Source organism: Oculina patagonica, chromosome 1 (assembly GCF_052425735.1).
Source record: "Oculina patagonica isolate OP01 chromosome 1, crgOcupat, whole genome shotgun sequence".
NCBI lineage: Eukaryota > Metazoa > Cnidaria > Anthozoa > Scleractinia > Oculinidae > Oculina > Oculina patagonica.
Genome location: NC_135758.1, coordinates 47793223 through 47811938, shown reverse-complemented (window position 1 = coordinate 47811938; position 18716 = coordinate 47793223). Strand labels below are relative to the sequence as shown.

At 37.6% G+C, this 18716-nt stretch overlaps 3 protein-coding genes, 1 long non-coding RNA gene and 1 pseudogene across 6 annotated transcripts in view; 1 reads left to right on the top strand and 4 right to left on the bottom strand.

The window, feature by feature from the left end:
• LOC144634777 (uncharacterized) overlaps positions 1-18716 on the bottom strand; it is a 78608-nt gene that overhangs the window by 2643 nt on the left and 57249 nt on the right. Inside the window, exon 1 of one of the 2 annotated variants that reach the window (XM_078493809.1) lies at positions 214-302. The exons of the other annotated variant lie outside the window; for it this stretch is intronic. The gene's annotated coding sequence lies outside the window, so the exon portion shown is untranslated. Of the gene's footprint in view, positions 1-213; positions 303-18716 lie in introns of those variants that run through there. 2 annotated transcript variants of the gene reach the window in all.
• The window catches only part of LOC144635253 (uncharacterized), a 35951-nt gene that overhangs the window by 12840 nt on the left and 4395 nt on the right, over positions 1-18716 (bottom strand). The gene's annotated exons all lie outside the window — the stretch shown is intronic.
• On the bottom strand, positions 2425-10144 carry LOC144635057 (autophagy protein 5-like). The gene is made up of 8 exons (XM_078494128.1): positions 10026-10144; positions 7314-7441; positions 6692-6770; positions 6379-6456; positions 5442-5526; positions 4718-4812; positions 3873-3921; positions 2425-3445 (listed from the first exon to the last, which is right to left on the bottom strand). The coding sequence occupies exons 1-8, from the start codon at positions 10134-10136 to the stop codon at positions 3246-3248; spliced, it is 825 nt and encodes a 274-aa protein (XP_078350254.1). The 5' UTR covers positions 10137-10144; the 3' UTR covers positions 2425-3245.
• LOC144651034 (dimethyladenosine transferase 1, mitochondrial-like) lies at positions 10197-11413 on the top strand. The gene has a single exon (XM_078510896.1). The coding sequence runs from the start codon at positions 10197-10199 to the stop codon at positions 11283-11285; it is 1089 nt and encodes a 362-aa protein (XP_078367022.1). The 3' UTR covers positions 11286-11413.
• On the bottom strand, positions 14253-18184 carry LOC144635105 (uncharacterized; annotated as a pseudogene). The gene is made up of 4 exons (XR_013567308.1): positions 17959-18184; positions 15868-16128; positions 15124-15322; positions 14253-14473 (listed from the first exon to the last, which is right to left on the bottom strand). The product of XR_013567308.1 is annotated as an uncharacterized LOC144635105 (transcript).

The following is an 18716-nucleotide window of genomic DNA, read 5'->3' as shown; positions in this document are numbered from 1 at the left end:
AGTTACCTAAAATGCGATTTCATGGCCAGACTCGATTGAAGAGGTTGTTCGGTGAGATTTACGTTTTGGCTACTTTTGTAAAGAGTCATGCACTTGGGGTGTTTTCAGATGTGCTCAGGGATTTTCAAAATAGCTTATGACACTGATGATACTGAAAAACATATAACCAGCAAACAGTAAAAGAAGTCAACGGATAAAGATGATAATAAGTACCTGAGATAAAAAGGCTCCAAAACTCTTCAACAGCAAACGATATCCTGAGGGAAGAACCTCTTCAGATGGGAAGAGAAATTGATCTGATCTTAAACAGCTTTAAACTTATATGTGCAACGATTACAAAGGAAGACAATTGTGTACTATAATTGTCTATTAAACGATTCTTTTGTTTGTTTGATCACATGGATATTCCCACCAGTTTCATAACATCTGGTCATTAGTATTAAGTAATACTGGCTATTCTTTTATCCCCAGAAAAATATTGTTTCCCTCTGAAAATTGAAGGATGGCAAACAAATTGGAAACTTTATTTTTACTTCCTCATTTTGGCTCGTTCAACTGTGTACTCGAGTTTACTGCTTTTCCATGCACGATCAGTTAACCTTCGCGTTTTTTTCTTAACTTTTAGTTCTTATCTTTGTACTCTTTTCCAGATTGCGATGAAAATTGGATTGCTGTTCCCGGTAAACAATTTGGTAAACACAAATTGCAGCACAAATCATGGAAACATGAATGGCCAAATTTACCTGAGAAGTCGAGTAATACGTCAAAAACGTATTATATGTTTAGGTAAATACGTACGCCTGTGTACACAGGCTAGTAAATACGGAAAGTAATCATCCCGAGTAAATACGGCCAATATGCCCGACCAGTTATCAGGCCTGATAACGTAAAATAGCGCCTTATTCCATATTTCGGAATAGGAATATAAGCAACATCACCGGATGTTTGATCGTAGAACAATCCCAAAACTGTTACATCTTTCAGAACGTCCTAAAGCAATCTCTATTTGGAACGCGTTCATATCACTTCAAAACTTACTTAGAACGTTTCAGCTGCATCTATTTTTTTTTTCATTTTAAAATCGTTTCTCGTGTGAAACCTATTCCATGGGCAAACATTACTTGCTGCACATTATTTCATCCACAAATAAAACGGCCTCGTTTAAAGTTTTTTCCCATGGCAAACAGTAACAGATATTTTTCTCTTTATATTTTATTTCTGTTGCATATTGCCTTAAGCTGGATGAAATGTTCATTTTGTAGATTGTTTCTTGGTATGAAGAGATTTTATAAAGAGATTTTCCTTGAGAACTACAATTTCGATTCTTGGTCAAACTAACGGTGAAACGGTGAAACTAATTAAAGTAGACACCGTTATAAAAAAAAACCCTGCTGTACAAATAAACCTCTATTGACAATGCACATTGTCAGTACTGTTGAAAAGCTACAATAGAGACAACACTGCAAAGTTTGTTTTTTGTTTAAAGCGTAAACATAAAAGAACGTTACAGGCCATTTATACCATATCACATTACATTTTACTAACAGTTAGGGTTTCCTATTTTTCATTTCCTGGTCTAGGCGTGGATTGTAGCTAAAACATGGAAAAAGTTATCTCGTTTTTGTTGAGGATAATCTATATTACGGCACATCGGACTCGATATACTTTCAAACAAATTTCGTTAGGGTATTACTAATTACTTTAACTGAATAGCTTTTTATGATGCTTCTTTTGTGCTGTCAAAACCAATGATGGTAAAAGCAGTTAACAAAGACGATTTCCAGAAGTGTGAAATAAAACTTCCGTCAACTTGACCGAAGTTTTATGAATTAACACCGCAATGCTCAATACTTATCAAACGTTACGCAGCTGTGAACATTTTGCATTACGTTTTTGATGTCATTTGAAAAATGAATGGAACTCTCTGGAAAGATGGCAAAGTTAAAGCTCGGTGATAAATAATGAAGAGGAATTGTTTAACAATGAGACGAGCGTGGGACAAAGAAAATATCCGAGTCCCCGACGGGAATCGAACCCATGGCCTCCCAGATACCGGTTGGGCGCTTTAACCAACTGAGCTACGCGAGACTCGTTGTGAGCTGAGCCATTTACTAGGTTGATATGTGACACGCCGCGTCCTGCATACTGCTAGGATCAGCAATGTCGAGATCATCAAATGTGTAGTAAATAATAAAGATGGTAAATTTTAAGCTGGGTGATAATGATTTTTGTATACAATTAACCTGAAAGTAAAAGGAACACAACTGACGCTATCAAAACACCGACAGCTGTTTATCTTGCTAGAAAATGCATGTTCCTTGAATTAGCACGCGTTAACTGATCAGTTGAGCATAATATTGGAAGAAATATGTTTTTTTAAAAACCTTTAGTTGTATAAAGTTTCTATACTTTCCGCAAAAGTACTAGTTAAACGATCTTATTTACACAAATCAGGAAACTTGTGCAGGAAACTTGCTCAGCATAAAAAAGGACATCAGTTTGGCAACATTTATAAAACGTTAGCTAAGTAACCTTCATTAAACATTACAATTTTATCACTATTAAACAACTTGTCTACTTTTTCCCATGCATTCTGTAACTATATACATTAAAACCAAGAATAAACCTTCACGATGAGCAAAGCACCGAGTTTACGAAGTACAGGGTGACCTGCACGGGATTTATTCATAAGTGGGGAGCTGTCGTTTTCTTGCTTTATTTCTATCTCGGTTAAGTTTATTTTTTTTATTTCTCTTTATTTCTCGCGTTATATTGAATTTCTATTATTGCAATATCACTTCTGGTCTCTTCAGCTAACAAGAAAATAAACCAGCTGAAAGTAAATGAAAATATTTGACCTTTGGTAAACTCCCAAACGGAGGAAAAAATTCTCTGTCTTGTGTCACTTCATTTAGGCCAAAAAGGAATAAAAGGCTATATAACACCTTCATTGACAAGGGATTTGCGATAGCTGGCGGTGAAAACGGGGAAGGGAGGAAACTGCCGGCTCGAATATTATTAGAATGCGTCTTTTGCGTTATCGTTCAACTTTTTTTTTTCAAGATATTGTTTGATAATTTTTTGGAAGAAATGCCCACCCAGAGATGCGCAATTCCCTCCATGATCCGCTTCTAAATCACAAAAAACAAAGGAAAATGAATTTGTTTCTGATGACCGCGAATTATGGCTTTACTGCGAGCAGGTTCAGTCCCTGTGGACACTTGAAATGGATGCCATCGGTAAAACTACACAACCCGCACGATAACAATGTACAAAAAATTGTCTGGATGGCTGAAATGTTCACTTATCCAGTGTATAGGAGTCTCTAGAGGGGGTTCAATTCCTTGAATTACAACTCTCCATTCATTATCAATCAATGCACTGCCACTGGCGAACACCTCAGGAACAAATTCATGTAACAAGTCACCAAGTGTGTGATGCTCGCCTAAAAACGAAAAAAACATTAAATAAGCGATTAGGTTCTGGATAGGTGTGGGAAAATGAGGAATGCGGGTATGAATGAGGACCTAGTGAGTTGTTCAGGCGGTTCATGTAGAATGCACGTCTAACCTAAGTCCAAAGGCACTTTGACATACATGACTTTTAAAGGCCCGACAAAAAACCGATAGCACACTAGTGCTACCAGCCCTACATGTTGAACTCATTTGCAGAGAATTCTGGAAGCAAATGCTAAAGTGGTAAAAAGTAACTTTACCCAAGCACAAGAAAAGCACATGATAAAAGTGCAGTGTTCAGCAACTGAGCAAGCCTTATTGCAGTTAGTGTACATTCTGGTAATATAAATGTACTCTCTAGTCTCTCTAGGATCCGTATCATAAACACCATACTAAATTCTTTAAGGAGGCACTCACCATTTTCGTTAACAGGTCTGAACAACTCCTGGACAAACTGTTTATCAGACTGCAAATTTGATTAAAGAAACATAAGTAAGGTTTTTATGAACAAGCATTTCCTTATTAAAGCAATTCATTATGCTGGTAAATCACAACACTGCACATGTATATCCTCAAGTTTGTACCTAGAGAGTTAACTAAATTAAATCGCTTTAGAGTTACTTTGCTATTTTGCTCAAGATATTCATTCTCATAACCATTTGCCATACTTTACTTCTCATCAGCTGATTTACAATGTAATAACACTACAAGCATACACTTAATTTTGTTTAACAGGTGGCTTCAATGGAAGCAGCCCCACTTTTCCCTTTCACTATGCTTAACACTATGCTTATAAGATACGTGAAAACAGTCAGAATTTCGAGAATGTACAAACATTCTCAAAATTCTGACTGTTTTCACGTATCTTAATGGTTTAACAAACATTCTCGAATTTCTGACTGTTTTTACGTATGTTATAAGCATAGTGTTTGAAAGGGAAAAGTTGGGCTGCTTCCCTTGACCAGATTTGGATAGATTTTTGTGTCTGCTGCAGTACCAGCAGACACAAAAATCTATCCAAATCTGTACTGGCTCTCCACACAGTTTCTATCCTTATCATCATCATCATCATCATCATCATCATCATCATTATTTCAAAGTATGTAAATGTAGCTGACAAGGACAGCTTCTCTTTGGTAATCATTTCCTTAATTCTTGTAACTTCTATCACTGATTATGTATCACTGAATTTTAACAATGAGATATTGGACTCCAATAGCTTTCTACATTTTTTTTTAAATGAAAGTTACTAAATACATCACCTGAAATATTCTGAAAGGAATGAACTTGAAGTAAGGGTCATCTCCAGTTCTTTCCATCAGACGGCGGTTCACAGCCCAGAACTGTTCAAATTTGTCTGTTAGATAAAATAGTAACATATCTTTTAAACTTTGCACAACTGTTAAAGCCTTTTAAGCGCAACTTACTGATAGTTCTCAGTGTATAACTCCAGTTCTTTTGCATAAAGCAGCAAGGAGTATTGCTCCCCCCTCCCCCTGGATGGGAAGCTAGTCCATCGCAGGTTAACCCCCAAGCAGTCTGTCAGGTTGTCCCAACAATCCACTGGTTCCCATTATACACCTGGGTAGAGCAACCCTCCAAGTTTATTTTTTTCTTTAGTGGCCATTTGGCCAGTGACTGTTCCAATTTGGTTGCCAGTAAAACATTTAAGTCGCTTAATTAAGCTTAAGCTTTTAATCCTTCTTCTCAATTTTGGTCGCCAGGCTGATGACTTTGGTTCCAATTTAGTCGCCATGTCCAAAATTTTAGTTGCCATGGCGACTGAAATGGTCTTAACTTGGAGGGTTGTAGAGAGAGGCACCACATGGATTCCCACATTTTCGTTCTCGGAAATATTAGCTTGTCAAGCTACTCTAAATTCGAGTTTAAATAAAGTTTTATTATTATTATTATTATTATTATTATTACTCAAGTTCAGCTACATGTAACACCTGCACTGTGAGAAATGCTCTGTACCAAACTCACCATTACTTAAGCCAAGCCACAGTTGCTTATGGTCTTTCTTTTGCATTGAATTTATTACTTGGGATCTGTGTTTTAAATTATCAGCCTGCAAAACAAAATAAATGAATAAAATTAAATTTATCTTTAGTTTAAAATTATTCAAACAGGTTTGATTCTTATTTCCCTTTGTTCCAGATTATGATTTAAAATGAGACAATGAAAAATAAAAATCAAACCGGTTTGAAAAAAGTTAAACCAAAGATAAATTTAAACCACAACATATACAAAAACCAACACTTTATAAACAAACAAACACCTTTGGTAATGACAAGAATTGCAATGCATATATGAATGATCCATGCATAAGTGGAGAACATGTGTGTAACAAGTTGGGCGGCACAAATTAAAAAACCTTAAGTGCAAGCATGATCTTTGCAGCACCCTACGAGCAGAGACCTTTCTTTTCCACTGATATACTTGCGAAGAAAGGCTTTGCAAGAATTGGGTCAAATCTTTGTTGGGCATGTGCAAGGCTTTCGCAAGGCTTACGCCTTAAGCTTACACGAGGACACAATTTTAACTGTGAAATTTCTTCTTGGTTTGCAAAAAAAGGAGATCTTAAATAATCCACAAGCTGCACGCGCGCACAAACCGCATTAGATAGCGGGAGCAATCGTCAAACCGGTTTTGTCCGGGCTGTCTAGCCCAAACTTTGGGGCTGCGGTAACTGACACGAATTATGCAAAGCCTCTTTCTACTTCCCAAAATCTCAACCGCAGGGAAGGTAAAAGAGGCTCTGCTTGCAGGGTGTCTTTGCAGGTGCTTTATTTCAGAACATTTGTGACATCCTTTTTGTGTTCACCGATGGTAAACCATAGAGTGTATCATGTATGTACAGTGTCATTTTATAAAAATTATAAAAATGCCAATACCATTACTTTAAATGTTCCATATTTACCTCCTTGATGGCAGACATGAAAAGTGCCTCTATAGCTTCTTTTCCAGGACATCTCATTACTTCACTCTCTGGAAATCTCTACAGATTGAAACAAAAACTTTTCATTAACCTACTGGGAGGTCTGTACCACAATTTATCAACTGAGTGTTTTGCTCCTTTTTATGCACCATGTTCTTCCCTACTTGGTCAAAAAAAGAGAATAAAACAAGGATCCAAAGATCCAACATGTACTGAACCATCTTTAAATTGGATAATACAGTATGTGTCAAAGCCAAAGGAAATGCTATCCTTAGATTTTAATAAAGATCATTACCTGGAAGTGAACAGTGAGATTCCACGGCAGTGAAGCTGATGAACCATACAAGTCAAACAGTACACCAATAGGATAATGCCTGCAGTGATGTATATAAAAACAGTGTGACAAGAGACAAATAATACAACAGTAACTACGTACATGTATGAAGTGTTACTGATGAAAGATACATTAAAGGGAGGCACTTAAGGCATCGAACCAAAACTACATTTAAATGATGTATATTAAGAAGAAGTTTAACAACTAGATCCTTATGGTCAAGTTCTCAATATTTGCACTTAATATGGTGATAGGCATTTTCAGTGGTAGCTCCCTGGGCTTTGGAATACCCTTAACAGGGGACACCAGGCTCTTCATTTTCTATCACTTTTTTGTTTTAAAATTAAGTTCAGGATTTCCTGTTTTGCCAAGCTTACAGTTAAATCCATTCTGGCTGTTACTATTTATTTTATTTGTTATTTTTTTAATTTTTAATTTTTGACCTATTGTAAAGCATTTGTGAGCCTAAAAAAAGTGTGCGTGCACATACAAAGTTTAACATTCTAACAAGGTCCCACAGAAGTCATTTTATCTCAATAGGCAACCTGATGCACTGTTATTCATTGGCTAAAGCATGACTCACCATTTCAGTGGTTGTCCATCATATTCAAACCACAATTCATCTACACTTTCATTACTGATCGCCCTTTGGAAATGTCTTTGAACTTTATCTGTGACAAGAGTCAGGTAGCTTAATCTTGGGACTAAAAGCTGAAAAATATGATCATATATTTTTGTTTAAATTATTTGATATACGGTAATCATCTAAAGGGACTATGGCATGGATTTTAACTGATTTTTGAACTGCCAAAATTTATATTTCTGTCACAGGAAACCTAAAATATAATACGGTAGTTCATTTTTATTAAAAATTGCCATATAAGAGCACTGAAACTGTTTACGAGCATCTTTGGTCGCGGATGGCTCGGATGGAAACAGATTGCAATTTAAAAACGTTTTCCATGCGTCTTCGAAATAATATCGATATTTATAGCCGTAGCTTGATTTTTATCCTCAAATTAAGGTTATATATTCCCTTAGATGTTCAAAGATAAGGTTTATTTAGGGTTAAGTTGCCTACCACTAATAATCAGAACAGTTTAGACCAAAAATCTGCGAAATCCCTGTGACATAGTCCCTTTAAGAAAAAGAGTGACAAATGTAGCCATGTACATAAAGTTATTAGGGATAGAAAGTAGCACTCTTCAACTTTTGGATGAGTAGAAATTGCAGCAGACTTTTTGGTGCAGCTCTGCAAGTCACTTGGCTTGATGATGAGTAATAAAACAAATTAAAGTACTGTAAACCCTGCTTTAAACAGAAAATACTGTACAAATCATGGACAAACTATAGCAGTGTTGAAAAATTGAGTAATTAATCCTGCCAAATTTGATATCACTTGCCAAACATTTGGTTGATACTTGGTCAATTCTCAGACAATACCATAGTCTGAAATTTACGGTCACGAGTCCAGTCCTCAGAGACAACCAGAATTTAACACTGATGACCAAATCTCAAAGATATGAACAGTTGCTGAAAGACCTTAAAAATTATAATCTTGGGTTGAGATTTCCGCATGAGAAATGGTACATTGTAATAGCCAATCCATTTGTTACCGGTATGATTCATACAGGCACCTTTGTATTCTCTGCCATCTTTTTTTGTGTTTACCGCTGAGTAGTCACACCCAAACTCTTAAAAAATTCCCAGATGTTTATGTCATGTGCTTCAGAAAATGGTGGATTCGGTGAAGCGAAGATGTTTGCTCCGCTACGTTAAACACATCTGAGAAAAACAAAAGCGGTGGAAAAAAACGAAAAGATACATCAAAAGATTTAGAAGAAGAAACTGGGAATTCAGAAAACAAGAAAATTCAAACAGAAGGCTCCGAGCCTCAACAAAACTCACGGCAAGGAAAATTTCAGTCACAGTGGAAAACTGGTCAACCATGGCTTAACTATTCTGAAGATACAAAGTCTATGACCTGCTCATATTGCATAGACTATAACTTCGGAGGAGGGCAAGAAGAGCATAGTGTATCAGTGTTGTGTAGCTCATTAATTTTTTATTCAGCTTTACAAATTGAACAGTCACTTTAATTCAGTGATTCCAACTCTTTTTGAAGCAAAATAGGGAGTATTTTTAGCGCTGAAGGTTTGAGCCTCTAGCGGGGTCTGGGGGCATGTTCCACCGGGAAATTTTGCAAATTTAGGTACTCTCAAGTGCCATTTCAGGCATTTTGACATCATTTCTGAGTATATAAAGGTCTTTATTTTTTTTACAAACATTTTTTGCGCTTTTTTTTTACTTTTGTTGCACTCAGATTGCAAAAAAGTACTAAAGATTAGCAATTTTTCTCTTGTTTTCAGAATTTCATAATAAATGAGGAGAATCTGATAAAAATCGGGAGAGTGGAAGGCAACACATCAAATCAGGAGACTCCCGATCAAATCGGGAGGGTTGGAATCTCTGGTTATTTTATTAAGTTATGGCATGTCGCCTTTAATGTTTGGCAAGTAGATTTTTGACTCGGACACCTAGATCTGAAGAGATGGTTTTCAGATTTCGATCTTTTTATGTTGGCATCTCTGTTAATGTAACTGCTGATACAGTGAATGGCACACTGGTTACCTACATGTACAGTCAACTCTCGCCTTGCGGACACCCCACTATTGCAGACACTCGCTATTACAGACAAAATCCAGATCCCCAGCATAAGAGGTTTGACTGGAAATGACTCCTGCTATTACGGACTCTTGCTATAATGGTCACTAAACGACGTCCCGAGCGTGTCCACTATAACAAGAGTTGACTGCCTGTGGTCAACTGCTGGTGGTATATCAGTGTATTATTAGTGTACCCTGAAGAATACAGCTGACCCACGAGACAGAAACATTGAGAATGACTGAATAAATATTGTTGTTGTGTAAAACTCCAGGAGGTAACGCTGTTTAAAGGAAATTTTGACGAACGTTTATAGCTTTTAGCCTGTCACAGTTGAACTATTTTCTCGATTCTAAAACGTACAGGTATCATTCTCGGTGATCCCTGAAACTCACTAGTGACGTAAAACCAAAAACGATCAAGACAACAAAGAACCTCAAAACAATATAGAGCAGGAAAACAATAACTCCAAAACAAAGACATTTTTCAAAGGTTCTTACACCAAGGTAAACCCACGTACAGAGCAAACAGATCTTGTAAGCAATCTGGAGAAGCAATCCTGCATGTTCAAACATGCACCTCAATCTCGCCAATCTACATAAGAGCTAAAATTTATAAAGTGTTTACTCACATAGTAAGGATCTGGCTGTTCTACTGTGACCACCTCATCTGAACTTAAATTAAAACAGACCGGTAATCGGCCATCCCAGATATACCGTAACACCTCCCTGTCTTCCGCCATCTTGAAAGTAAAACATTCCCACAAGTCATTTCGCTTTCACGTGTATTACATCACAACAACATGGCGGCTCGCTGGAGGCACGTTGTTGGGAAGTTGAGAGGTTCGTCTCCATTTCATAGGAGCACTACGTTGTTATATTCAACAAGTTCCCCCTTGTTAACGAAACATGACATTTCCCTATTTAGTAAGTTGAAGAGAAACTATAAATATATTCTAGACGAGAACTTGGCCGCGAGAATTGCTCAAAGTCTTGGAGGTTTGCAAGATGACGTTTTGATTGCAACTAACCCTGGCACTGGGGTATTACCAAGGGCTCTGTTTAAAGCCGGAGCATCTCATATTATTGGACTTGAACCTGAGAGAAGATTTCATCCTTCCCTTTGGGAACTTCAAGGAGAACTTTCAGAGGGCAAACGATTTGATGTGATTCATGGTGATTTCAGTAAAATCGACCCTCACATATTGAGAGATGATATTTGTACTCCCCCAGCTATTGCTTCAGAGGATGTTCTACACTTCGTGAAACCGCAGCCATGGGAATCTGACAATTTAGCGGCGAGATTTGTGGGGATTGAAGCTGCCATTAATCCGTCAGTTCTTCACAGAGTTCTAATTAGACATCTGGGTTCAATTGCTGGAAGAAACGGGATCTTCCAAAAGGGTAGATGTGAATTGGCATTTTTCTATGCAGAGGATCGAGCACAAAAAATCACGGCCCAGTATGGGAGTAAACATTATAACAGACAGTCTGTCATGGTGGAAATGTTCTGCGATGTTAATGTGTTACTTAGTGAACCCTGTTCTCTGTTTTATCCTGCACGTGGCAAAGAAAAACACAAATATCTAACTTTAGTCAGTATTGTGCCGAAGAAAGAGCCAGCTGTTAACATTTCAAGTGAAGACTTACATTATTTACACTACTTCATAAGACTTCTGATGGTCAAACCAAAGGGCAAGGTGGTAAACTCCATTGAAAACATCTGTCCTGGTAGTCGTGTGATCTGTGATCAACTCCATTTTCCACGTGATATGAGAGTAGGTGATTTGTGCACTGAAGACATTGGCAAACTGGCAAGTGCTTTCTTCCAATGGGAAGGCAGATCGCTTAATTTTTTCTATGACGTAGGATGCAATGATGTAAGATTGTAATTCATTCAGGGAAGACCAGAGTAATACTAGTAGAGCAACATGTAATTATGCCGCAAGCAGAGTTTCTGTATCTATACAGGCATCTCAAGAAATACATATTTCACAATTATGTGAGCAAAGAGAATTTACATTTTGATTATCATTATTGTTGGTTTCCTTTCTTTGTTTTCCTTGCAAAAATCCCACAGGAAAAAAGTGTTCTGTGTTTCTATCATTTTTTTGTAAAACTCAAATAATTGCTGAAACACAATAAGTCTGGCTCTCAGCATTTCTCATTCTCCCAATCATTTCCCTTAGTTGAAAGAGGCAAATTTTTCTATTTCATAAATAAGCTGAGCTGAGGCATTCTACCATTTATTTGTAGACACTCATTGTATAGATCATGCAAGTATTTGCAATAATAATACAAAAATATAAAGAGGATGTTCAGAATATGTCAACACATGTAAGCATTGCCTACCAGCAAATAGTCAGTAATGGTGTAAATGTTTATTTCCAGAAAATATCCATTCCCACCACAAGGAAAAAGCTCCCGCTAATTTCACTGGCTCAAAGAAAGCTTATCACAGGCTGAAATTTCACTAGAAAACATAGACAGGATAGTTTGGAAATGCACAGAGCTGAAAAGCTGGCTATGCCTTTTATTGAGCTGGCTTAGTCTTTTCCCAGCTACATTTTTGGATTTCATAGGCCAAAGTTTTAATGACAGTTTAAGGGGGCGTTCAAACCAGAAAAACCTTCAGTGGGAGCTGGTTAAGTCTAAATTTTGCTTGCTCGGGGCAGTTCCCTGCTTGCTTTTTTTTGTTTTAAAATCATAATTATGAAACACTGTAGGTTGGTGGATGGTTTGCCCGAGCAGTTTCCCGTTGGGCAAGTGAGTATGAAAAGTTGCTTGCCCGACAGCAAGAAGTACTTGTCCACGACAACCAGTCAAGACTTGGACAATGTGTAGTTTCCAAATAAGTCAATTTTGGTTGTCAATATTTTTTGAAGACAGCTCTGAAACTGGTATCTGACTTTGTGTCACTGAGGTCTCAGTATTAGGGACGGACCATTATTCTTCTGGGGTGGGGGGGGGGTCAAATCTCTTTTCAAAACAAACAATTTTTTCTGTGTCGTTGTCTGTGGAAACAAATTGTATTCGGGCCGCATCTTCCTGCAGACAACTTTTTTTGGTGTCCAGCAAGTGGCCTTGGTTGGTTGTTAAAACAAAACTGAGTTTACATTTTGTAAAAAGTATACAAGCCATGTAGTTATGCGTCTAGGAAACCTCAGGGTTTTTTTAAACCTTTATTAAAAGTAGCTGGGGGTTTCTAAAAAGTAGACGGTTTTGAGTCCACAGAACCCATTTGACAGGCTTTAACCCGTCGCTTCCAGGGGGTCTGGGGACATGCTTCCTCGGGAAATTTCTGAAAAATGAACACCCGAAAACTAATTTCCTGGCATAAATTCTGATATTAGTGCCCAGGGGGGTACTTGCTTCGCGGGGGGTCCGCGGGCTTCATTTGCGCCCAAATCACGAGCCTGATTTTACCCCATCCTCCCTTTTCTACCCCAGTGCCTGCACCTCGATCTTTTTTCATCCAGACTTCGACCTTCATGACAGATCTCTTGACCCAAATCCGAGGGTGTATTTTCAACCCAATACGTCGGACCTCCCCGTCATGTATACTGCAGTACCCCCCCTGGGTATTAGTGATGTATAAATAGCGGACTATCTGCGGTCTGCAAACATTTTCCCTTTCATTTCCCTTTTCCCGTGCAGGTAAACTATTAGCTTGTTTGCTCTTTCAAACAATTTTTATCAGGATTCCCCCCCGCCCCTCCAAAAATGGTCTAACCATTACAATCATGCAACATTTTGTACTTAGCTATATATAATATAGTGCAAACAAATTGAGAGCTGTACTAAGGGGTTGGATTGGATTGGATTGGATTGGAGTAGAGTGAAGTGGATAGGTTTGAAGGCCCTTCCAAAAATCGTTGGCATGATGATCAAAACATACATTTGAAAGAGAATCTCTATCATCCTGACAAATTTTATTTTTATGTGATAAACATTAGAATTAAAACTGGCTTCAAGATGATCCGTTTATGAAGAAGACTGTCAAACAACGATAAGACACTGTCACTATTAAATTTTTTGTTTATTAACAGTTTGTTGAATTTTAACATTATTTTACAGTTATTTTACATTAATTATTCAACATTGGATACGATGAGGACAAACGTTTGCTCAGACTTATTTTGCTATCTAATCGAGGAGGATTAAACAAAAGCCCTGACTGTACAGTCTAGTAAAACCCAAGTCGCTATTCAAGGAACGCCAAGGGACTACATGCAGTATAAGACGTATACCGCTGCAAAAGCTGCGAATGAATTTGCGATTTAGATCGCCGTAACCACTTATATTAGCAACACAGTAACACTGTTGCGTCTCTATCAAGAATGCTATCTAAAATGGATTTCTTGAAATATATATTATATATAATATTTATTTTTACTGTAGTAAAGTCTTGCAAAATGCTTTGTTAACAGTTATTTAAGGGACTATGTCACGGATTTTAACAGATTTTGAACAGCCCAAATTAAGATTTGTGTCATAGGAATCTTAAAACTAGTGGTCTATTTTAGAGCACTACTAAAACTGTTTAAAAGCGCGTCGCCTGCCGTTGGCGCGGATGGAAATGGATTGCAATATTAAAATGTAAGCCAACGTTTTCAAGTTGTTTCCGCGCGCCTTCAAAAAAAGTCGATATTTATAGCCGAAGTTTGATTGCTATCCGCAAGTCAAAGTTACATCTTCCTTTAGATGTTCAAAGATAATATTTTATATGGGTTTAGTTGCCTACCACTTATTTCAGAACAGTTTAGACCAAAAATCTGTCGAAATCCCCATGACATAGCTCCCTTTAAATGTTCTCCGATCGGCAGAAGCGTCGGTATATAGAGATGGTATACTATATAGAGATGTTATCAAGAGGCTAACAGCGTTCTCGGTAACAAGCAGATCATCACCAGAATCACAAAACCCACAATAAAACCAGCTAGCATGTTATCTTGAAGTTTCTGCTGTATTTGAAGCTGTTCCTCCACTTCTTTCTTCAGTTTTTCGTAACTTTCACTCCTCTTCTTCAGCTGTTCTTCGTATACAATGAGTTTCCGCTTCAGCGCTTTTTCTTGTTCACCTTTAATTTGGAAAAAAATGAATTTCTTTAACAGAAACTAAGAGTTATTCAGTTATGGATTGTTTGGTTAAAGAGCTAGAGGTTTCAATTTGTAGTATGAATAGACGACTTTCCCGATTTCGAGATTTCATTGAGTTTCATAGTAGAAAGACTGAAATTCTCACACAAGCTTTCTAGTGTATTTTTAGATTAAACTGTAAATTCAAAATAGTTCGTACAAGTAAGTCAGATTTGCTCTTTTCGTTTTTCGTTTTATTTCGTATACTAGCGAAGTAAGTGTCCTATGACAGCGAAGTTAATACGAGATAGAGGTGAAATACGTTCTATGTTAGGGGACTAGAGACCAATAGAACAACCCTTAAAAGAAATTAAATGTTTGCAATCAGTTGTATGTTACGTTTCGTGCATATCTATCATGAAGTAGGCAAGGTGGAGCATGGGAGAGAGGAATAAAGAGAGCCATGGACGACTAGTTGTCTTTCCATTCGAACCAGTTTTACTTCTCCAGCTAGTTCAGTAACATTCCTCTAATTTTTGTAATTTAAAGAGGATACGACAAGAATACATTTTGTAATGTTCGTGAGCCGGATAATAACTGAAAGATTTAACAAAAATGCAATAGTTTTCAGAGATATTTCACAGAATTGTACCTTTTTCCTGCTCCAGCATCTCCCTGATGATCTCGATCTTGGTGATGTTATTCTCAAGTCGCTCTTCGTGACTTTTCAGAATCCGTGCGTGATGTTCAAATCTCCTCCAAGGGTCACGTGACTCGGCTTGTTCGTCATCTCCTTTCGTTGATTCCAACAAGAAGATCAAACACAGTATCTTGTAGGTTGGACGGAATATCTGGAAAAGGGAGGACAACCGAAATAGAAAGTTGAAAAATTCGAAAGATTCGTATACCATTGTGACTCCAATACCACTGCTAACGTTGGGTACAAACTATGTCTTAACGAAAGTCGTCCCCCCCAAAGACTCCCACAATTTTTAAAAAATGGTATTATTATACTCTAAATTTACTGTACTAAGAACCTAAATCTGTCCATCTTAGCCGTAAATAGGTTCTTATAGAATTAATGAAGCGTTGTTTACAATAGGCATCTTGATTTCCATCAGCGGGCAGCTAGCGCTTAGCAAGAGAAGTACTACAGGCCATATGTGATATGGCCCCCTCCCCCTCCCCCCTCCCTAGTTATTCCCCGCCTCCGAGTGGTATGCTATGAGAAAAAGAAATAAAGGAAAGAAATAAATAATTCATCCCACGGAGTGCTGCTTACAGCTTTATTTATTATACCACGATAGAGTTGTTAAAAATACAAAATAAGCCTTCCCCCCCCCATTGTAAAGTAGGGGTTAATTAAAGTACTTCCTTTACAAGTGAAAGTTCCTACCTTTCTCGATTTGTTTGTCTCTCTTTTGTTGCTCCGCTACAAGTTTATTGATAACGTCATCTATCTCTTGTATCTTAGCATCATGGTCCTCCAGAAATTTTCTTTGGTTTTCCAAGAGACACTCCAACACTTCCAATTTCTTGAGTAACTCCTTTGAGGGAAGGTTTTCAATTTCACTTGTTGCTCCATAATCTCTATTCGGTTTCTTTGTGTCTCCACTGGTTAGCGACTTTTGCTCTGGACGGTTACTCTGGGACGACGCTGTCCACATAAAGTTAATATGGATGTTACTGATAAGTAAACAGCGGCCAGGCCATGGAAATTATTTAGTAGTCAGGTAGAATAACACTAACACTCAATCGCAGTACCCAAAGCTTTAGACTGACCACACTGACCCGGGTAAATTTGGTCCACACTGACCCGGGTAAATTTGAAAAATCGGAGAAATTTGAAAACGCCACGTAAAATGCTTTCCGTCCACATTAACCCGGGTAATTGTAAAAACGATACGCTTCATTGGTGAGCGTTTGACTATGACTGTGACAAGCCCCGTTTTCGGTGACCGAAAACGCCGTTTCAGTGTGGTTGGCCTAACGGGGAAAAACAAAGATCGCGTTTCCTTCACATTTACAAACTGCCCCTGGGTCCTCGAGTGTGGACGGGGAGCTTACACAATTTTCGCGCTCTCAAACTGGTTTATCAGTTGTACTTGGAACATATCCGTTTTAGTTTTATTTCTGGTAAGATAATCTGAACTTATTTACCTCAGGATCAGAGAATAACAGCGGAAGATATATAAAAATTAAGAAAAATATATCACCCAAAGAAAACTGTCAAGTTCGAATCAATGAGCTTTTCATTTGGTCTCGGCATAAGCCAGGTGTTCGATAATCTTCTTATCGAAACAAAAACTACGAAGTAAACGGAGAAAAAAATCGAAAAACTAGCAAAAGACAGGATCCCGCCTCCCACGGAGATAACGTGAAAAATGAGTGAGAAGTTCGGTTAATATTTAGCTTTTTCAAACCACTTTTATTTTAGTAAAACAAATTCCAATATTGAATGCGGCGTTATAAATAATGAGTTTTCAGAAGAATCTCTAGAGAATCATGAGAAACTGAATGTTTCTACGTAGAACTGAAATATCAAAACGCCGGCAGAGAATGCGCCCTATTCCCGGATGGGCGTATACTCGTCACCAGTTCACTATTCCACACTGAAGTTTCGCAGCTGTTATGAGCGTCGCTAATTTCATTCTAATTGTATTCACAGTCAACAACACAAAATGTAGTCAACAAAGATCTGAACTTCATTTCCAATTGACAGAGTTGATGATGAGTTGAACAACGAAGGAGATTAGTAATTATGATTTCACAAACATGCATGTCGAATATGAATTAGAAAGCTAGTTAATTCGTCAAGGTACTAATTCTCATTGACACTTTCTCTCGCCCGAAGGATAAAAATTTAAATAAATATTCATAAAGATGAAATTATGCACGCAGCATGTAGCTCATTCTTATTCTCGAAACAGAAATGACGCTTTCCGCGCAAGAAACTAAAAAGTTTTGATGATTTAAATTTCATTTCAAGGAGATGCGTCTTTTTTTGGAAGGTCGCTTCACAAATATCCTGAATTTAGCTAATAGAAAAAGAACAAACATCAAACAGCTTTCGATCAAGGTGTTCAGCAAAGATCATTTTGGAAAATTTTGCTCTCTGATCTTCGTTGCAAGCGCGTTGAAATTTAGCCCAAGGCATGGCAAAATGTCTCTCTTCTGGGCTAGAATAACTATGTCGAATATATTTACATCAGTTGCAATATCTAGTTTTGTAAATTTCAAATTATTTTGTAATAATAACAGTGCGTATGATCCAACATTTAAGCGATATTTTGGAGTCACGGAATATACGACATGTCATCATATCATCTTGTTACAAGTCCGTAAAAGACATATCTTCAGTTAGATTTATATATGTCTCTGTCAAATTCTGGCCTGGTTGTTTTATTTGAAACATTTTACCACAAACAACCGCTTTTTAACTGTTATCGTAAAACTGTAAATGTTAAATAAAAGTGAGTATATTTACCATGTTTTGCCTTGTCGTGCGATAACTCAAGTTTTTCGCGCCACTCCTTGAATCTCACCACCAACTGGCCCATTTGTTTGGCGAAGATTTACAAGATCTTAGACGAATAACTTGTTTCACGACTGGAAAAAACGCCTGCTCAACCCCCAAAATTCGTCCTCAGTAAATAAGCTGTAAAGAGACCGCATATGTTTAAAATTCAAATTAATTCTTTCGTCTGGAGTTTCTTGTCCTTCACGTGAGTTGTTTTCACTCAAGGGACGCAGCTGTGTCAGGCTTTGCTGTTTCATTGGTTAAACGGTTATTATCTCACTTCATCATATTGAGCGATTCAGCGTTAAAAATTCATCGATTATTAAAATCATTGCCTCTGAGTGCAGGTGTCACGCTTGTCAGTTTTTAAAGCCGAGAAGTGCATAAAATATTTACAAGTTCGTAAGAATAGCTCCCTTTGAACTACGATTATCAAAGATACAACTTCTCGCGGATTCTTTACAGCAGTGATAATCACCTCACCATAAATTTGGTTTGGTATTTTGTATGGTTTTGGAGCAATAGAGGTAAATTTTTCAAGACAACATTGCGTTAAAATCTAAGCGGCAAACGTTGTTGGCATCGAGATATTTGTATCAAGTTATCACCTCTTGTCCGCATGTTTTTCCAAAATGTGTGTTGTTGCCCTCTTATTGGCTCTTTAAAAACGATCCGTTAGCCGATATGGTGTCAATAGAATACTTGTCGCTAGACTGTTCGCCTAG

Coding starts and splice junctions, on each gene's coding strand:
- LOC144635057 (XM_078494128.1), bottom strand. CDS start 10,136: ATGGCGGAAGACAGGGAGGTGTTACGGTATATCTGGGATGGCCGATTA. Junction 6,771..7,313: donor GATGGACAACCACTGAAATG/GTGAGTCATGCT, acceptor ACATCACTGCAG/GCATTATCCTATTGGTGTAC. Junction 3,922..4,717: donor TTCCTTTCAGAATATTTCAG/GTGATGTATTTA, acceptor TCAAATTTGCAG/TCTGATAAACAGTTTGTCCA.
- LOC144651034 (XM_078510896.1), top strand. CDS start 10,197: ATGGCGGCTCGCTGGAGGCACGTTGTTGGGAAGTTGAGAGGTTCGTCT.